Below are 19,857 nucleotides of genomic sequence, written 5' to 3' on the forward strand. Positions count from 1 at the left end.
ACTTGGTTTCATTTGCTTTATTCAACTGACAAGTATGGGGATTGGTTAGATAAATATATCCACTAGTTAACAATGTAAAGCACACATTGGTTGTGTAAGCGTACAGAAGTGTCACCAAAGTGAATACAGCTGATTATTTTTCAGACGCTTCCTTGGAGAACTGCGGGTGTTTGCGTCTACCTCAGCCGGCCCTTGCCCTTTCCTCTTCCTTTGGCGCTGTGGACTCAAACAGAATCAGTCAGTTTTACAAGCTCAGTGATCTACGGGGGCCTTCAGGGGACAATCTAGAGCCAGTGTTTGGTTCGGCTGTTCTGACCAGTTGTTCTGAAGTTAATGTGCACATTGTATTACGTATCCAATTTAGTTTCAGCCAAACATATCCCTCTGAATAGTACACACTGTCTCTTTAACAAACTGAACAGGATCTGGGGTGGGGGGGGGTGGGGCAGGCAGGAAGGCATCATGCTATTAGAAAAGGGCAGAGCACTCGTTTCACTCAGCAGCACTTACCTTTTCTTTGTAACTTTACAAAACACCTGACACAGTTTAACCTCCCAGATATTAGCCTTGGAAGTTGACTTTATCGCCTGATTCAGAACTAATGTTTCACTGCTGCCTAAAAACATTGACGTGCATAACGGAGGGTTTTTAAATGTTCTACAAAGCAATTCAAAAGAGTCAAGCAGGTTAAGAATCCGATAGTTTGGTAAACCTTACAAAAGACTGCTTTCTACTTCTTCTCCGTGTCTTGATCGTCATTTTAAGGCGGTATTTCATTCTGCAGCTGGTTTTCAAGACGTGGAATTGTCTTCAGAAGTTATTGTAAAAAAACAGTTTTCTTAAAGTGTGGCATTTTTCACATTTATATCCCAATAATGTGACCTCCCACGTCAAACTACACCGAGCATTATTCTTTCCTAATAGTTTCCTCTGATGCAGTTATCTCATGTTTTCGACACTCTGGGTTATTTTGACGTTCTATACTGTTGTTTGTTTGTCATTTTTTTGTCTTGCGTGAGAAACAACAAACTATGCTGGGTTTTAGAAATACATACTATGCTTTGTCCTTTGAATCTGATATTTTCAACACTATTCATACAGTTTCTGTTTATTTTTTCCACCTGTTTTACATTTTCAACGCTAAAGCTACACTGACTTTAGTGATATGGCCAGGCTTTCTTCATATTACACTGACATTCTGATTCAACATACTTTGCTAGGAGTGTTTTTGTATTTCTAACATTGTATGATTTTGTTATGGCATAAAACAAGTAAAACTCTAAAGTGAAAGGCTACTTGTTAACAGCCAGAGGAAGGTGAGAAGACTGCGTCACATGTTCCCACTTTACCTCAAGCAGGATGATGTGAGGTTAAAAGGCCTTGGTTTGTAGGAGATAATGTAACATAAATCTCAACATGTCCCAAGGCTCTTTAAAGGAAGACAAAACTCTACCAGTAGCTTTCAGGAAAACCCAAAGATACTTTCAGCCCTGGTATGAGCTGAGAGTAAGAAGGTCTACTACTTACCTCTGACTGTCCTGAATGCGATGCTGGAGCTGATTGATCTGTTGGGGGGGGGGGGGGGGCAAACATGGAGGACTTGCTAAGCAAAAGGAGCAACAGCAGACACACGTGGGACCAGCTGAGCTAAAGAGCGGACCCTGAGATCCTGAAGAAGAGCTCAGCTGGACGAGATAAGTTCAACTGACTCACCTCTAGTCTGCCCGATCAGCTGATCGTTTCAGTAACAACAATATCTGACCTCTCCCGCGGTATTTAACAAAACTACATGGCGGTTCTTTCAGGCTTCGTCGTCGTCACTAATAGTTTCACCTTTCTTTGTGACCCAGTGGTCCGATGCTTGGTATGTGTGGCCCTTGAAACACACGGGCAGCAAGACTACACAACAACCACGAGGCTCACGCTGCTCATTAACAGTTACTCACAACTTCTGCTGCTCAGTGATTCGGGTCTGGAATACATTGATCTGGAAGTCAAGCCACATTCATTTTAGATCAAGGCCCTCGGCACAGCCGTGCTCTTAAAAGCACAACTTCGGTTCAGCTCAGGGCTGAAGGCTGCTTATTATCAGTACGCAACGCTGGTCTTTAGCATGTTATCCCATGCTCTACTTTCACATAGTTTGAGTTGTGAGTATTTTGGGGGTAGATTGTATTTAATTCATTTACAACCTTAAATCTGCCTCTTTATAAGCAAAGACATCAACGGATTTTTTATACATTTTGTGGCTTGTATTAATAATCCTTTAGAAATATGTAATCCTTTTCCTAACCACACTTCACACGGACACTGTGGCTATGCTTTCCTGCAGCTGGCGCATCCCAACTTAAGGATAAGTACTTACTTCATATTTCTGTTTCTTCAGTTTCTCGCTGAGGTCGAACTTCTCAGACTCCAGGGTGAACAGCCACTGCCACATCTCATTGGCCTTCTCCCTTCAGGGCACAAACCAGAAAGAAATTCAGTGACGGAAAACTAAAAGCAATCTGTAAAACTCTTACAGATGTGGATATTAGCCTGTAGAAAATATGGATAAAGGCTTCCAATAGAAACGTAGCATCCTTACTTCACTTTCTCCTCATTGAGATGGTCGATGGTGAGAGGCTTCCTCCTGTCAGCCAGGATCTTCTTCTTCTTCTCCCTCTCCGTCTGCTTCTTCGCTCCCTTCTTTCCATCCTGTGGAAGAGGAGAATAGATCCAATGTGTTGAGAGAATGCAAGAAAAAGATAACATCGAAGAAGCCATACACCTTGTGTCATTTATTCTAGCAGTGCTTGTATACATTTCATCTCTTGGGAAACTGTGTGTGTGTGTGTGATGACTGACCCTCTGTTGGACACCAGCGTACTGCTGAGTCATGTTTGTCAGAGCCTTCTTCTTCTTGGCGTCCCCATCATGCTTCTTACGCGCCTCCTCCAGTTCCTTCCTCTCCTTTTCCTCCTGTTGGACAGACGTAAATAAATACATTAACATGCAGAAAAGTTTGACAAACACCCGAAATCTGAGACTTCTTACAGCCGATAGCTCTTAATCTCCTGTCCCTGCGCTTATTTACTAGTACATCACAGGATGCATATGGTGTTTACAGAACTGTTGTGGTTCCCCATGTACATTTTCATTCTTGTTTAACCACCTTTATAACGTGATACAAATTATACAAATCTGGGGAAGTTTTGATAGCGAGTGAAGTTCCATCTTTATGGCTTTACTGGCAGAGGCATTATCAAAACAGTGACGTTTAATTCAGCATTAAACCAAAACAAGGAGCTAAAATATGCCATGTCAGTAGTTCTGATGGCAGCTGAAGAGGGGGTACCCTAACTTTTGTCATTAGATTTATTTGAGTGCCCCAAAGGCAAAGACTTCAAGATGTGTGTATTTGAGCTGAAACTGCACGAGGCAATTGTGTAACACGTTATCAGTGAACTAGAGCAGATAGACTGTAAGCACCGAGGGCCAGTCTGTGTATCTGTCGAAGCAGAAATGGAAAAGATATAGAAAACATCCAGTAACTGCTTTCTGTTGTGGAGGATACAATATAATCACAGAGATGACTCCCCAGCAGGACACACACACACACACACCTGACACCCAAATAGTATTTAGGAAGCAAGATGAAACCACAGAGTGTCTTTATGTTCTGAAATAAAGAGTGATGGGGGGGGGGGGACTCACAGCAACACGAGCCTGCCTCTCCTTCTCCTGCTCGGCACGGACCCTCTGCTGTTCAGCCCTCTCGGTACGACGCTTCTCCTGCTCACCCACACACCCACACACACACACACACACCCACACTGTTATTGTTTGCCGGGTGGTGCATCACTGCAGCGATCTGGCACGCTTTTCCTGGAAGACTTACGATCCTGTTGACGAGAGCGATGAGCTCCGCCTCGTCGTTCTTCCTCTGGATGAAGTGGGCCTCGATCAGAGACTGCAGCTCGGTCAGATCCTTCTCCTGACGCTTCCTGTGAATGTCCTGCAGACACACACAAACACACACATACAGTTTTTAATGCATACTTACAAGGACTGCATTACAAATAAGGAAAAGTCCTAAAAAATGACAACTACTCTACTGCAGCAGATACGTGGGCCTGAGGGGAAATGATTAGAGCTGAATGTGTAGATTCTAGACAAACACAAACAGGACAGATAAACACTTCCAGACACATTACTACAAAGACATCATAAAAGGGGACTCAATCACTTACATCAAAGTCGACTTTGTCTCCTCCCTCCGGTATCTTTGGCACAGTTAAAGCTGGAGCAAATGCCCTAAAATAACGGATCAGAGTTAGAAAAATAACTTTCAATGAGAAGTTAATCACCAACCTGTTGATGTATTTAGATTAACAATTCACAAAACTTGTGAGACCTACTTTGGTTTGGGTTTTGATTCATCTATTAGATAAAAGAAGGAGAATCACAGTTACCCAAACACAAAAAAGGCAAACGTTCTGATGATTGTGTTTACTTAACAAACATCTCTTGAGTGACAGTACCTTCATCTGCAGGAGGAGCCTCTGCAGGAGAGGACAGAGGGACATGTTAGTGCATCGGCTGGCAGAGGACAAATAAATGGGAGTTTATCGTTTGGAAATACTATTCCACTCAGGTTAGACTTTCAATATGAAAAACCTCTAAGTCTCAGGAATATCTGAATGCAGTGTCAGTCAGTGTGAGCACTCCAGGGGTTTCCAGGCATGAAAGCTTTGTTTACATTGCACAAAAGAGGCATGTCTTTATAAGTGAGGAATAATATTACACTTCTTATGGATTTATCCATTTTTCTTGCCCCGACTAAAGGACTGTGAACATGATGGGATGCACACACAGCAGAGTGATATTCAGTCACACCAACATGCAGGCTGAACAGAGACGCTGTACCTTCTTCTGTAGGCTCTTTAGGAGGAATACGTTGCAGTATAATAAAGAAGCAGGAAGAGAATAATAGATCATTAGTAAATGTTCATGACAAACATATAATGAGTGTATGTGCCATTCAAGACAAGAGAGAGTATGCTTTACCTTCCTCTGCAGGCTCTTTGTGAAGGAAATCAGAGGCAGGTATAATAAAGCAAGAAAAGAGAAAGGCTTTATCAGTAAATGTAAAACACATTGAAAGATGGATGTTATATGGTGTATAAGAATAGAACATGTCTTTACCTTCTGCTGTAGGAACTTATGAAGTGGTGTGAAAAGATGAACACATGATTAGATGCTGCTCATGGTCATTCAATAATATGTTTACAGTGGACACTATACAAGGAAACACGTCTATGCTGTTATATAAATGTAATTATGTGAGGTGCATTACTTGGTTTAAGAAGAATAGTGACGTTAAAACGTTTTGGGAAAATGTCTCAGATGTTCAGGCCTCTAAATGCTGGATGTCAAATTCTTCACAAATGTATTCAGCAGCCTAAACATAGCAGTGATTAGCAAATACTGAGGGTGAAAAGGTAATATTGAAACAGGAAAATGAAGGGTTTAGAATTAAATGAGGTAGAAAAGGACTCTAATGCGTTGGGGAGACGAGCACAAGAGTGTTCAAATAATCAAGGGTCTGCATGTATGAGCAGTGCTATCTTAATCACGTGCTATGAAAACAAACAGTACGGTGCATATTCATATTTAAAGAGGGCAATTACCTTCTTCTCCTTCTTCAGGAGCAGCTTCTCCCACTTCAACTTCCACAACTTCACAACAAGAAGTAACAAAGCCGAGTTACGCTTTTGTTGGATGAAAACAACAACAACAATCTGCCAGACGAGTGTAAGTTTAAGTTAAAGATTTACTGACAAAAGGAAGTCATGCAGACCTTCTCTTGGTGAATTCATGTCTGAGTGAACAGAGTATGGATTGTCGGGTCGATGGTCAGACTCGGAGCTTTGTGATATCGTCTCTGGGGGAGATCTGAAACCATTGCTGGTGTCTGACTGAGCTAAACTGATCTGGGATCAGAACCTGAGCCTGTGGGCTGTGGCAGGTCAGATATCAGCAGGAATAATCTGAGCAACATTTTGGTTCAGCTTTTATTATTTTGTATTAAACGCCACACAGCGGTGGAACAATGACCGGGTTCCGTTCTGAAGTTAAAGTGGAAATCTAAAACTAAAGCAAGAGTCCAGAAGTGTCAGCTTATGTTTAAAGTGGAGTAAATGTTGGACACTCCTTCTGAAATGTAGAGGGCTAAAGGTATAACAGTATTCAATGGAAACACAAAAACTAAAAGAAGATAATGTACTTTCCAGCACTGATGCTCAAAATAGTTTTTCTTCTTCACCAAGAAATATCACAATGCCTCTTTGACCAAATTCTGGCGTACGTTAGATATCTTTAAAAATATCTGAAATGCAATCCCATAAACGTATATACAATTACTCCAGAGCGAGCCAAGGCTTCACTTGGCAGCTACTTCAGAAAACTTTTCATGCAACTTTTGCCAGATCACAATTTGAAAGATTTATGAACCAAACATTGTAGTCGCGAAAAGGGGGGAGTCACACATGAAGCTGACAGAACGGTGTTAACAATGAAGTGTGAGGATTAAACAGGAAACACACACGCTGCAAAAACGTAGTATCCAGTTCATTAGGAAGGAAAGCCTGTCGTCTCCAGCTAAAATCTAACTTCTACCACACATTACACACTATTTATTATCAGACAACACACACACGGTAAACAAGACAACACGCATGGAGCCGTGCAGAAGCCTTTACCTTCCTCCTGCTGGGTTTCTTCCTCTGAGCAGACATAATAAGGTCAGCTACGTTTAGCTACAGAAGCCTGAAAGTGACATGTTGCTCTCAAAGGCTTACTCACCTTCCTCCCTGCAAAACAAAAGACATGTTGTTGTGAACTTTTTACAGCAATCAGGTGAATCCTGCAAACACTGGAGACGCTGCTGGAATGCAACGAGCGGAACTTACTGCATCTCCTCCACGACTTCTTCTTCTCCGGACATCTTCAACTCCAATTACCTGCATCAATACGAGAGCAGCCGATGCATCACAGACAAGAACCATCGTTTCAACACAGCACGGAGAAAAGATGAAGTGCTTGTTTTCAGATAATAAAAGGAGTTTTAAAGCAGCTGTGAAAGAGACCCTCGCATATTCATAACCGACTCAATCTTCTTCTATAAAATTAGGTTACATCTGTTTTTGTATATTTAATGTTCTCCTTGTTTATCTTCTTGATATACCCCCCCTCCTCTTATCGACTGCTGTGTTTTTACAACCCCTGAGGATCGTTTCCCCCGGACAGATGGTTTCTATCCCTCTTCTTTTATTCTCCTTTCAGCGCCTTTGTGCAAACAGCTAAACCAAAACCTACGTGTTGAAAGATCGGAGCAATTGTAGAATTTAAAAATGATTCAACCATGGGCACTGAGAGCAGGGGCTTTGAACAGAAGCAGGCTTAATCCTCAGCCATTTCCTCTTGGCCGTGATCAATGCAGCTGCCTGGAGTTGGAGCAGCGCTGTAACCACCCGGACCGAACCGCTCCTTCAGGGACCAACGCACGCTTCTGAAGCTACCCATCTCATATTGGCTCAGATATGTTCACTCGTAAACAATGTTCCAGGTGCTCAGAGGGCTCTGAAGAGGTACGCTCTGAGAAATATCCACCATAACCAGTCTGAATGAGTCGGATATTCATGCAGGTTATCTGAGTCATGCCGTTTAAAAAGAGGCCCTACTCTGCTTTTGGGGTCATCCCTGTCCTGTGCATGCAAATGGTCTGCAAAGGCCCAAATCCGAAAGTTTCATCCAGAGACCTCCACACACTCTCCCCCCCCTGCCTGAAGCTCCTCCATTGGACTCTTTTGTTTACTTGAGTAACATAATGACACCACTATGTCATTATGACTTTTTGGCTAGTTCTCCAACACATTGTACATAATAGGCTAAGGGGCGGGACATCTCTAAGCGGTTGACCAATCCCAACAGAGCCGTCCGGCTAACCAATCAGAGCAGACTGGGCCCTGGTTTCAGACGGACGGTGAAAAAGAGGTGATGCAGCACAGGCAGTATCAGAAAAATAAAGAGCTTTCTGAACATTAAAGCGTGGAGACATGTCCCAGGAGAGGCACAAAATACAAGTATGAACCTGAAAATGTGTCCTCTCTAAAACATCTTTGAGACACACATTCATTTAAAGTGCCTTCCACAAATTTGCCATAAAGATCAGATTACTTGTCACGAGGAGTCGACCTCCAACCAGAATGTCTGTTTCAAGGTTACAGCGATGGATTCAACTGGCATCTTAAAGTCCCCTAAATATAAATATATCAGTTACATGTCAGCCTTGGACAACAACCCTACGATTGTTCCCACGTGTTTATGAATAACGACATCATAAAACACGCTGTCAGGAGGCTGAGGGAGAGCGGGGATCTATTTTTAAAGATAATAATGTGTGCTTTTGAACAGGTGTGGAGCTTCTCCTCCAGACAATGAGTTTGGCTCACCTCACCATACTCGCAGTAAATCAATGAGCTGGGACCCCTATTCAGACGGGCTATTTGTGTCGCCGCGGTGAGGTCAGCTGCATGGGGAACATTTCTAACAATGCATCTCGGGAGGAGGGTGACTTGCTACTTGAACAAACATGTTTCATTATTTGATATTCATGTTGAATTGGAGCGACATAGAAAGTTGGATCCCCTGTTCCACCCTCCCTCCTCCTCCTCCTCCAGCCTGGCTACAATCCCATTCTTTCTTTCCAAGTCATATGAAAAGGCCAGCTGCACATTCAGCCTCTGCATGCCATATTTACACCTTTGCTGTATGGGGCTACCCCCCACAGTCATGCTTCTGTTTAAAATCTGCTCAAATATCCAACGTCATGGTGTCTGAAGCCCCTCTTTTGCTGTTTCTTGCATCTTCAGATTGAGCAGTTGACTTCCAAAAGGATCAGAAAAGAGAAATGTGAGGAGGAGAAGTGAAGAATACCATCTGGTTAAAGAAAAGCACTGACTGGAAACCCAGAAAGAATGCACAGTGTATGAGGGTTGTCATGGCAGAGGTATTAAACGTGTATTTGCTTTAATGCGTGTGGTCAGTCCCCGTCTGGCTAGAAAAGGAAAATACCACAGCGGCAGGAATGCTGCGGGCGCTGGTTTCAGCATTAGGCAGCATTAAGTCAAAGCCCAAAGCATGCTACCAACACAGCAGTCTCAGGGGCAAGCTTAGCACCTTTAATTCAGAATATGCACTGCTCAGATCAGAGCACATCCAAGAAAAGCCATCATAAAATCTACACAGTGAGGGAAATTTGAATCACATTCTTGACCTTGTAATTTAGATCATTCACTTTTTGTCAAATATATCAATTGGTTAAACTGCTTAAAAAGAACTGTCACTTAATATCAATTCATAACACACGTTTGTGTTGATATTGTTGTTGTCAAGCACCCAGAGGTCATGCACAGGTCTTACCTCCCGTTTATCCCTGAGGAAGAGATGGGATTAGCAGCAAATTCAGATCTGGTACTTTGACATCCAGACAAAGACAAGTTCACTCATCCTCCCACAACCATAAGCACACTTAATACGGCCCTGTCTATCATCTGACTACACATCTCCTCTGTGATTGGTTGGGATTGTCAGTTCTATTGTTGGATGAGTTACACCTGGAGAGGAATGCTGCCTTTAAGGGCTCCTCGTAAAATGCTACATTCGAGGCCAGAAATTGGAAAATACAACCTCCACCTCATGGTATTATTCAGCTGGGGGATAAAACATAATCTTAAACAACATTGTGTAGTCATTACAAAGTTGTTGATTTTGTTTGTAATTAAAATGGTAGAGGTGTTTCATATTTAAGTCGAAGTACAGTAGAAAATGCTCGCAACACACCGAGTATTACAGCATTCCCGACAGTACCTGAAGGCAGCACATGAAATTAGGGTCCTTTTCAAATAATTTAGCCATTTTAAATGTTCACAGTAGTCTACATATTCCCAAGTCGGGTGGTTTTAAAAAGCAAAATGCAGATATTTTTTAATTGTAAACATAAACCAAATTTAGCCACATTAACACAGTAAGCTAGCTAGCTCAGTGAACCACAGCATTCCACCACTTATTACGAAACATAGTTCACTATTTTCCCACTCAGGTGAAGATCCCAAACATACCTCAATGTATTGCTCGAGTGAAGTCCAGCGTCTTCCTCTTCGAGCTAACATTAGCAGTTAGCCATGTTTTTACGAACAACCCCTCCCAAATTAATATCATTTTACTAGCTTGGTCTGTAACAAATATCCCGCGGCTGGTGTGCACCAATTTGTTTAATCCCATGTGTTGTGTTTGTAGAAGATAATCCACATTGTTTCATGGTGACCGCTGTATTCAACTTTCAGAAACACTCAATTCTGACAATTAGCGCAAATCTATACAGCTCTGGCGCAAACAGCAGCACCTGTGAACAGCCAATCAGAATGCAGCAGGATAACACGCGATCAGCCCTACCACTCTCAGTACTACACCTTTTAGGATGGCATATCGCTGTTTTCAGGACCTCAATGTAAATGTCGTGCCCCTCTCCAGGAAAGTGCAATTAAAACACCAATTTCAAAACTATTCTATCAGCCAGTGATCTTAAAGGTAGGCTACAGTAACTCTTAAGTACAAGTACCTCAAATGTGTGCTTCAGAACAGTGCTCATATACTTATATTACTTTAGACAGTAGAACTTCACTACATCTCACTGACTGATTTTTACTACACTTTTTGTAATATATTGAAGGATGATATTTCTTTAAGGGTTGAGGAAATTGTCCTACTTTTTAAGCAAATTAAACTACTTTAAAATCCTCTTGGATCAAGTCAACATGCATCACCACAAAGCAGTGTTTCTGAGCTCAGAGGAAGTTGACAGTGAGTAACATAGGAGGATCTTATACATTGTTTTAGAACGGACTACCTGTATGCTATTTAAAAAGGAGTTACCATTAGCACAACCTCAAACAAAATAGGTATATAAAGTGGTCTTTAGTAGAATAATGGAAGGAAACGTAACCATGTGTAATACCTCAATGTCTTTATTGCTGTTTTTGAGTGAAGCGTACAATGTTTAAAACATTCATCCAGTTGGAAACTGCCCACTTGGCTGACATTGGGAGTGTTTAGAGAGGCTACAGATAGTGTGGTTTGCATAGGCTTGGAGCTACACAAACAAGTGTCTGGTTAAACATGGAAGAACTTTAAAAAACATAAAATGGACACAAAGGTTGTAAAAAAACCAAAACAGTATGGCATTATGAAACCACTGTATTTAAAAAAACAACATCATACATGTCACATTAAATCACGCTTCAAAATGTTTTGGTCAAGCTCCCCTGCTCTTTTTCAGGAGCCGTGGAATGTGATTGTCACACTTTTGAGCAGTAACACCAATTTAATGCCCCAGCAAATCGTTAATATTATCAAAGCTTGTGCCGCGCAAAAACTATAAAAGGGAGTGTGCTACTTAAGACCATGTAAGGGAAAGAAAAGCAGGAGAAATCACAAGTCTTAATATTATACTGAGTTGCTTTGAGGCGTTCATGTACTGTTCCTCAGCTGTCATAAATGTTTCCATTGCAATCATAAGGCCAGACTTACATAGTGGTAAATATCCTTGCATTGTACTAGTATCTTGCTATATGCTTCGGCACCCTGACTTTACTTCATATGCCCTCAATGATCGCTGAGCATAAGAGTGTGCATAGAGGCAATGAAGAAGTTAGCAGAAGTTAAGGTAGATTAAAAAAAAAAAAAAAGTGGGTTGGAATGTCGATTTCCTACATTGTAAAACGTACAGCGAAGGCACCGCGTGCAGCTGCTTCTTAAAGAGGAATGTTTGAAGATTTTAAAGTGATCAAACAGGTACAAAAGCTACAAAAAAAGCTAGAATTATAGAAAAGGACAATAAAACATAAATAAAATGACATGAAGGATAATAAAAGTCATAATGGCCTCTGAATATTCAACACTCCACTGTAATTAACTGCCTTGTTGGTGAATACAAAATAAGCAAAACATACCTTTTGTTGTGAGTATAAAGATGTTATATAAGATACAGTATGATATTCAGAACATCACATGTGCTAACATATATTACTCAGACCATTGCTGCACTATTGGTAAGACATAATAAAAGTGAAATCAGCTAAAATCTATAAGTGCTTATATTTCTATCCTGAACTGGTGAACGTTGAATAAAATAGCAATGTGTGAAGCTTTTGCTTTAAATATAAATAAAATAGGAGATGGAAAATGAACTGTGGGAGGGAGAGAACGGATTTCAACCATCTCTTTGGAATGTGGAAACTTTTAACTCATCTACTCCGTCTCTATCAACCGTCGGCATGGAGAACAACACATAAATGTAAATTCAATTAGGTTTTTTTCTTCCTGGCAGGATCGTATGGAGTAATTAGTAATAGTAATTACAAATGTCCAAATTTCACAGCATTTTGTTTCTTTTAGAAAGCAAAAATCATTGTGCAAAGGCACTACACGTGGCAACCGTACAGAAATATGATGCTGTTTCGGTACAGTGCTTGGACAGCGTGTCTCCTGTCCCTCCGTTTTCTTGGGGTCCCTCTGGGGTGGTCATTTTTTGGTTCTTAAGACAAAGTCAAAGGAAGAGTCTTGGATTGTCGTGGTCCCCAGCTTCAGTGGCTCCTTCATGACATTAGTGTCCCATACCTGTAAAGAGAGCAAAAACGAGTCCATCAGCGGCTTCACTCTGCAGACAGCTGTGGGTTAACAGCTCTGACCTTGTGACAGAGAGGGTTAAACCAAGCAACAAACACCACATGCAGTTAACCGAGCGCAGTGTCAAGGCCGCTCCATGTTTACTTTAATAAACAGGAGCAAACTCAACAGGAAAACACGTCAGCTCTTCTCAATTACCTTTTTCTTTAAAACAATTGAAATAGTTCTCTTTTATTTTTTCCCCAGGTACAACATCTTACAATTACTCGCTTCACAAGGAAACAACACGGAGGGATATTATTGGGGGTGTTATCGTGACTGACTGTATTTTTCTGCTTTCTTGCCCCACTTTGGCTTCACACTGACCCTCAAAACTCAAATTTAGAATAGTTTAGGCCTTAAAAACGAACACATTTGTGATAAATGAAAAAATAAAATGAGAATTTAAAGTATCTGTTTTGAAAACTTTCAGTGAAATCACAGAAACTATGATAACGTTTGCTTTTTATCAGGGTGATCAATGTTACATTTTAAATGCCTGCGACTCGTCTGAAAACTTTAATGTGTTTAAGAAAAAATGCTTCTGGAAAAATGTCAGACTTCATGCCAAAAATTCAGGAACTTAACTTGCTTGTTATAATAAAGTAAAAATCCTCTGGTTTGTCAAATCAAATCTAACTTAAACAAGTTATCGCTTTAGCTTTGTAACATTATTTCTGAAGCTCTGTAATACAGCCGAGCATGTGGAGCGTGTGTGGCTGCTAACTTGCATGTGGTCCTGTGTGGTGTCCAATGTCTGTAAGGTCCCGCAGCCAACTACAAGCACTAAATACAAAATCTATACAAAGCCTCTGTCATTCTCTGAGTCAGAGTGTGATGGTGTGTTAATCTCCAACATACCAGCTATTAATGTGACAGACACGCTTGGCAGGAAAGCTGCTGCTCACTCACACACACACACGGGAGCGGCAGGCCTGTGGTGTGAGCAGTGGACTACACATTGAAGTGAATAAGCTGAGAGGTTTAAGTGGCGTCAAGATGGCTGTTGAGTACGTCTACAGAGGAGATATTGGTGTGTATCTGTGTGTGTGTGTGTGATGCTGTGTTCTTAACAGCCAACACATTGCTCAGACATGTAAAGAATCCCTCAAGGCCAAAGCCCCTCTTCTGCCCGTTGGGAGAACAAAAAGAGGAGGAGGCTGCACTCACATCTGATTCTAAAATAGAAAGCAATGTTAAGGTGGCATCCTATCACGCTGCGGTGCAAAAGGCCAAACGGCGATCTGAAAAAGACTGCAGGCGAGGCCATGAAGGGTCGGTTATTGGTTTTGTGACACATGGTGTTGTATAAATCAAAGCAGCGGTGACAAGATGACACATTTAACGAGAAGGTGACACCTTCCCCGGGAACAATTTACTGTTTTTGCTCAACCGCAGGGTACGGAAGCCCTCAGAGGCAATGAGAGGAAAACAATCTGGTGTATTTATGACGAGGAAGGTTTCTCAGGAACATATTTCTAAATCACTCTGTAAAAATCATACGTGATGTTGAGAAAATAGGTTGGCAAATGTTTTGTGGTCAGGCTAATTAGTTTGTGGTAATACTTATTTCAGTCACGAGCGGCTGCAATGCAACACATGCCTATGTTTCCAATCAAGTGAACAAAAAATCTATTCGCTTTCTAGATCTAAATTGGTTTCTCTAACGGGTTTTTTTCTGTAGTTGTCAGGATCGTTTTTGCTGTTGTTATATTAATTACATCCACAAGAGGCTGAAATGCACCACTACCCCATATATAAAGGAGGCTAAAAGGCATTCATGTTCTTTTCCTTTCCATTGAAACAAGTCATTTATAAAACAATCAGTGAAACAAGAAGCAAGATATAACATCATTTTAAAAGCATACAAATTATGGAGGTGTCCAAAGATCCCCCAGGCCATCAGTTTAGAAACAGTGTGGATATGTCATGACCAAAATAAACTGATGGAATCTCAATACAGACTTCATCCTATTGGGCCTTTTTCACAGATGAAAATCAATAAATTATAAACCTTTTTTAACTTTCCTTAATTCAAACATATGAGACAAAGAAAAGCTTCTCAGGGCTTCCGTACACGCACAAGCTCTGCAGTTACTGGCTGACACTTCTGGGTTAAAAACTCACCGTTGGCGACTGATTTGGTCTCCCCTCCGCCTGCCACCTGCAAAACACACAAAGACAAGAAGGTAACAAGGCAGCAAGTGTGAAAAGAGATGCAGAAAGCAAAACAGAGCTGCACAGCCTCCAGTCAGAGCAGCTAGTGCTTATTATCACCTCTCTACACTTCCACCGATACAGACACTCATCTTCATCCTCCGTCTTTATCCCGCACATCTTGCCTTCCCTGACATCACAGCATAGCATGGTTAGGTAATGATAAGGTTGCTAACCGCTACCTTTCCTGTCCAGGGCCCTTTCTGCGTCAGTGCAGACCACCGCCTTGTGCCCTCCAACCCAACTAACTCACTGTGGCGGACCACAGCCTCCGGTCTGGAAACACACTTGCACCAGAAAGGAAGGTTTTTCTAAAGTGACTTTTAAAAAATGTGCTGTTTCACTTCCACTAATCAGCTCTACAAACAACTTTATCTTTGTATATGAATAAAGATAAGACCATTTATTTAAGGTTTAGTCCGTCTGGTTTGAAAATGTGAGCTGATAACAGACATTCAATAATGCCAAGCTGCCATTCTGCAACTCAGCAAGGCGTCTTAATTCTAAAGAAGGCTGTAAATAGTTTTCCATTAGGGCAATATAACGGCAAGTGGAGTTGGACTGAGCGCGGTGATTTGTGGTCGTCATAAATAGGAGCGGTGATGTGATACAGCCATTTGTGAGAAGCAGGCGCACTGTTTTCTTTTACAGCCCTGAATTTACCCTGAACTGTAATTTTCTGGATTTCGTTGAGTGGGCTTTAACAAGTAACGGGTGTTAATAGAGTCAACAGCGTAATGGTTTTAAATTGGCTTTGCTACGGTTTTGTTGATATGTTCTCTTGCATCCTTTAATTTTACAGCACTTGGAACATTTGGCACACATGCTTTATAAGTTTATTCCTTAATGAAGGCATTTTAGAGAGCAACTAATGTAAACTGCTCAGCATTTACAAAATGCAGACCATTACATCCTGTGAAATGTTGTGCGTTTTGTGTGTGTAGAGAGAGTATCCAGCACATTTTTCAAATCATAAATAACTAACTGTGGACTGTAACTCCTAGATATTATCCTTTTAATTGAATCAAGCAGTAGCCTCAAACCAAAGCAGAGCGGAGCGCAGCTTGCCAACAGCACAGATCCAAAAGCCGACAGAGCGACAGCAGAAGGTGAGGTCATTCTGTGATAAGCGCTTTGAAGAAACGTGGATGAATTACACATTTACCTCTCCAGGCTTATTCCAGATTTAAGGGTGAGGTCAACTAGCTATGAGAGTTCTTTTAAAACAAAAACAAACACAGATGATTGTTACTCCCATGACACCAAGGTCATCATCGTGAGATTATTTGAATATTCCGACACCGTCTCTCGAACAAAACGCTCTCGTGATTGACGTATGGAAAACTACGAGAAACCACGGGAAATCCTTTCAAGACCACAGAGCAATTTGGCGTAGTTAAAACTTCATCTGGAGGCTCACATGGATTTTCCCCGCTGGTTGAGGCTGGTACTCTGATCAGCGCACAAATTCCTCATCATGATGCTGCGGGAAATGAATCATAGCTACCTTGGTTGGAGAGGCACCTTTGTTTTCCCATAGACTCCTCTTGTTGGTGACGTCCACGGGCTTCAGGTCCTGTCAGAGACACACAGACAACAAGAGGCGAAGACAAAGCATCATATCAGTGGTGCTCAGAGTGCGCGGTGTTTATCGGTCAATTTGAAAATGGTTGTCATTTTGCTGAGTGTCTGGGATGTAGAGGAGCGGGAATGACAGAGAAGGACAGAGAGCTCGGTGGACACTGTCAAGCAGTTTGGAGTGGAGAAAAAGCACTCTCCTCTGTGAAGGCAATTGTTTTTCAATCACAATATAAAGAAAACCTATAAACACCTATTCGAGCACAAGCCATGATCTGTGACACTGAAAGCTCTAACGTAAATATTTGGGTAAAATATGGCTCAGAGTGAAGAGTGGCACGATAAACACACGAGCAGCTTATGATCAACTGGAGATAAAATGCTTAAGTGACAGTGTATACTAAACTGCTGCCAAGGCTACAGTATCCACATGTAAATGTATATTATGACAGATGTAAGAGTGGACTGAACAAGCACAGACACATCTAGAAAGTGACTTTGCTTTGTAGCCACCAGGTGGAGCCAGACAGATCACATCTCAACCTGACCTACTGTGTGTATCATTGGAAATAGAGTATAAAACATCTAGTGTAAAGAACAAGACCATCAGTTATTGTGATTATCATCATTACATGAATAAGAATGTTACTGCAGGGCTTATACAAGTGGGAGCAGTGTGTAAGGAGTGGTGGCTGGGATGAGTGCAGCTGTAGTGTTTCTATAAAAAACAGACCGCTGAATCAGGCAAATGTTGCATTCATGTGTTCTCTTTCCTCCAAGTACATATCACTTTAAATCCAGCTGATCCACGACTGATTAAGTGAATGAGATTGACAGTGACTAAATAACCTACCCACCGTCAAGGAGCACAATTAAGTCCTAGCGACAACTGATTGGGTGCAGACAACGACAATTAACCCGATCTCTGTCATTGGAAACACGCCCTAACTATGCTGTATATAGTGCACTAACAACAGGGTAAAGCAGCCTGAACTACGATTTGATAAGCTGCTGAACTGTAAAAACGATCCCTTTAAGTAGGCAAAAGTAGATACAGGGATTTAGACTCATCAGTGTTAAGAAGGGAAACATTTTGGGATCCTTTCGCTAACGTAGGTTTAGGCTAGCTATATTTCTCTAAGTTAAGCTTTGGAGTTTTCAGAGTATCTATCTTGTTATAGTGCGATGTGGGAAAGCCGAAGTGCAGTATCATGTACGTTTCTAAGATAACTACAGTAACGCATAGTCACCATCAGCTTGCTAAAACTATATTATTCATAACCCCCAACCCTGTGTCTACCAGGGTCGAAATAATCGCTGTTGAACTTAATGATTTAGGAAAGCTTCAAGTATTCTGTTAGCATTGTGGGCCTGATTGTTTTTCCTTCTGGTGGTTGCAGTTTTTAGAGTATAATGCATGTCTCTATCATGTGTCTACTTTAAATCAGAGAGAAGAGCACAGTAAACGTATGCTAAGTAGTAAAGAAAAGCAGTATTTGTGTGCATGGATCTGAGCTTTACAGTACATGTATTGTACTTCCTGAGGCAGAGACAGGGGTTGCTACGGTGACGACCTACCGTTGGCCTTCCTCCTGCCGCTTTGCCGCTCTCCGGGGTTTTATTCAGCCAGTCGTTAATGCGACCCGCCACGCCTGTCTTCATCACAGCTGCTTCCTGTTTGGATAAGGTGAAAGGTCAGCTGAGCCTGTTCGTCATCGGCATCGAGGCCGGGCAGGAAGTGGCCGTGCATTGGGCTCTTTCCTCTCTCTCTGTCTCTCTCCACGAGCCACTCACAACGCTTCATTAACTTTCCTCCAACACCTCGTCTTTTACCTTGAACGGGCTTCCTCCGTTTCCAGGTGAGCCGAATACGTTGCCTTTCTCCCACATGCTCTTGATGTTTCGGATGCTGTCGGTAACCATGGGGAGATCCGTGGCTCCGGAGCGGGGGGACCGGGACTCCTTGTTCTCTCTCTGCAGAGACAAAGCAGTGGGTTTAAATTGGTGGAAATCAGGGATGACTGTTCTGATCAAAGCTGTATTTTTCTTTTATACAAATCCACAAGGGCTTGACATTAATGACAGTGACAAACTTTTACTTTTGGGCAACTTCTGGACCTAGAACAGCACGAATTATGTTGGCATACAAGCATCTAAAATGTAAATATATATGTCATTTAAACATATTTCGGGGTAAATTGTGTTACTGCAAATAATCTGAGATAAGCCTATTACAGAGCTGTAATTTGACATACAGCTCTGGGTCTTGCATTCCCAAGTGAAATAGGGCAAATGTTTTTCATAGACACTGAAATAAAAGGTGAATACATGTGTCACCGTAGTGGACGCCACACTGCTTCTTATTTCACAGTGTAGGAAATGCTAACCTGAGCAGCAGAGGTGTACTGCTCCAGCCTGTTGTCTATCTTGGACACCACGGGAGCATGAGACGCCTTCACTGCGCTGCTGGGCGGAAGACAACATTTAGCATAAACGTCATGGGAGCACTTTTGATTATACAGAAAGATGGAATCAAAGTCTGGGTGAGATTTGTTTTTACTTCAACAGAACTGTGAGCTTTACATGCACCACTAGAAGCTTTGTGAGAGGGAGAAATACATGACGTTTCATCATGTTTGTACCTCTTCTGTGCAGACTTGTTCAGGAACTCTGCCCTCTCTCCAATCTGTGGAGAACCAAGCTCCAGGTTAATAAATATTGCAGTGATGTTCAGCACACGCATGCAACAACATTTCTTAACTCGTCAGTAGCCTGAAACAGATGTTGAACTCCCTTTTGCGTGCTCCTATAAGGTAATGCTCATTTTCAGGTTTCATATTTTGTGCTTTAATTTTCCATACGGTCTTTAATCTTCTCATTCACCCTCTGTCTGAAACCAGAGACCATTTGCCCTGATTGGTTAGCTGGATGGCTTTGTTGTGGTTGGTCAACTGCTTAGAGTAGAGATGTCCCGCCCCTTAGCCTATCACGTACAATGTGTCGGAGTGATAGCCAAAAAGCCTACAGAACACACGACAGGAAGGGGAAACCCCAAGACAGCGTAACAGGGCCTCTTCATTTCATTGTAAACCATCCCTAACTTAAGTTTAATAGTCAATATGTAGAGATGTCTGGGACAGATTACATATTTAAAAAAGGGTCAAAAAGCTGTGATCTCCTGCAACACACGCTAATGGATAGTACCCTCCATGCTCAAAAAGACATGCATCACACCCACACACACAGACACACAAAAAACACACAGACAGCAAAAAGAATGCAAGTTCTGCCTCG

The 19,857-nt window shown here is 41.8% G+C and overlaps 2 protein-coding genes across 10 annotated transcripts in view; both read right to left on the minus strand.

Annotated features, from left to right (window-relative positions):
• Positions 1–2: 2 nt before the first annotated feature.
• tnnt2e (troponin T2e, cardiac) lies at positions 3–6,823 on the minus strand. The gene is made up of 16 exons (XM_063906074.1): positions 6,811–6,823; positions 6,744–6,767; positions 5,673–5,720; positions 5,188–5,202; positions 5,050–5,064; positions 4,909–4,923; positions 4,524–4,544; positions 4,401–4,422; positions 4,233–4,296; positions 3,881–3,997; positions 3,697–3,774; positions 2,848–2,961; positions 2,588–2,697; positions 2,366–2,456; positions 1,947–1,987; positions 3–216 (listed from the first exon to the last, which is right to left on the minus strand). The coding sequence occupies exons 1-16, from the start codon at positions 6,821–6,823 to the stop codon at positions 177–179; spliced, it is 828 nt and encodes a 275-aa protein (XP_063762144.1). The 3' UTR covers positions 3–176.
• A 4,224-nt stretch (positions 6,824–11,047) lies between these two features.
• Positions 11,048–19,857, minus strand: part of cald1a (caldesmon 1a) — a 48,360-nt gene continuing 39,550 nt past the window's right edge. For 5 of the 9 annotated variants that reach the window (XM_063905282.1, XM_063905281.1, XM_063905279.1 and 2 more), the window contains 7 exons: positions 19,206–19,249; positions 18,951–19,029; positions 18,397–18,537; positions 18,142–18,237; positions 16,493–16,561; positions 14,896–14,932; positions 11,048–12,720 (listed from right to left, as the gene is read on the minus strand). In XM_063905282.1, the coding sequence (XP_063761352.1) occupies positions 12,707–12,720; positions 14,896–14,932; positions 16,493–16,561; positions 18,142–18,237; positions 18,397–18,537; positions 18,951–19,029; positions 19,206–19,249 (480 nt within the window). In that variant the 3' untranslated portion in view covers positions 11,048–12,706. Of the gene's footprint in view, positions 12,721–14,895; positions 14,933–16,150; positions 16,203–16,492; positions 16,562–18,141; positions 18,238–18,396; positions 18,538–18,950; positions 19,030–19,205; positions 19,250–19,857 lie in introns of all 9 variants that reach the window. The other 4 variants (XM_063905280.1, XM_063905277.1, XM_063905283.1 and 1 more) reach the window with 2 other exon arrangements.

The sequence above is a fragment of the Eleginops maclovinus genome, chromosome 17, assembly GCF_036324505.1.
Source record: "Eleginops maclovinus isolate JMC-PN-2008 ecotype Puerto Natales chromosome 17, JC_Emac_rtc_rv5, whole genome shotgun sequence".
NCBI lineage: Eukaryota > Metazoa > Chordata > Actinopteri > Perciformes > Eleginopidae > Eleginops > Eleginops maclovinus.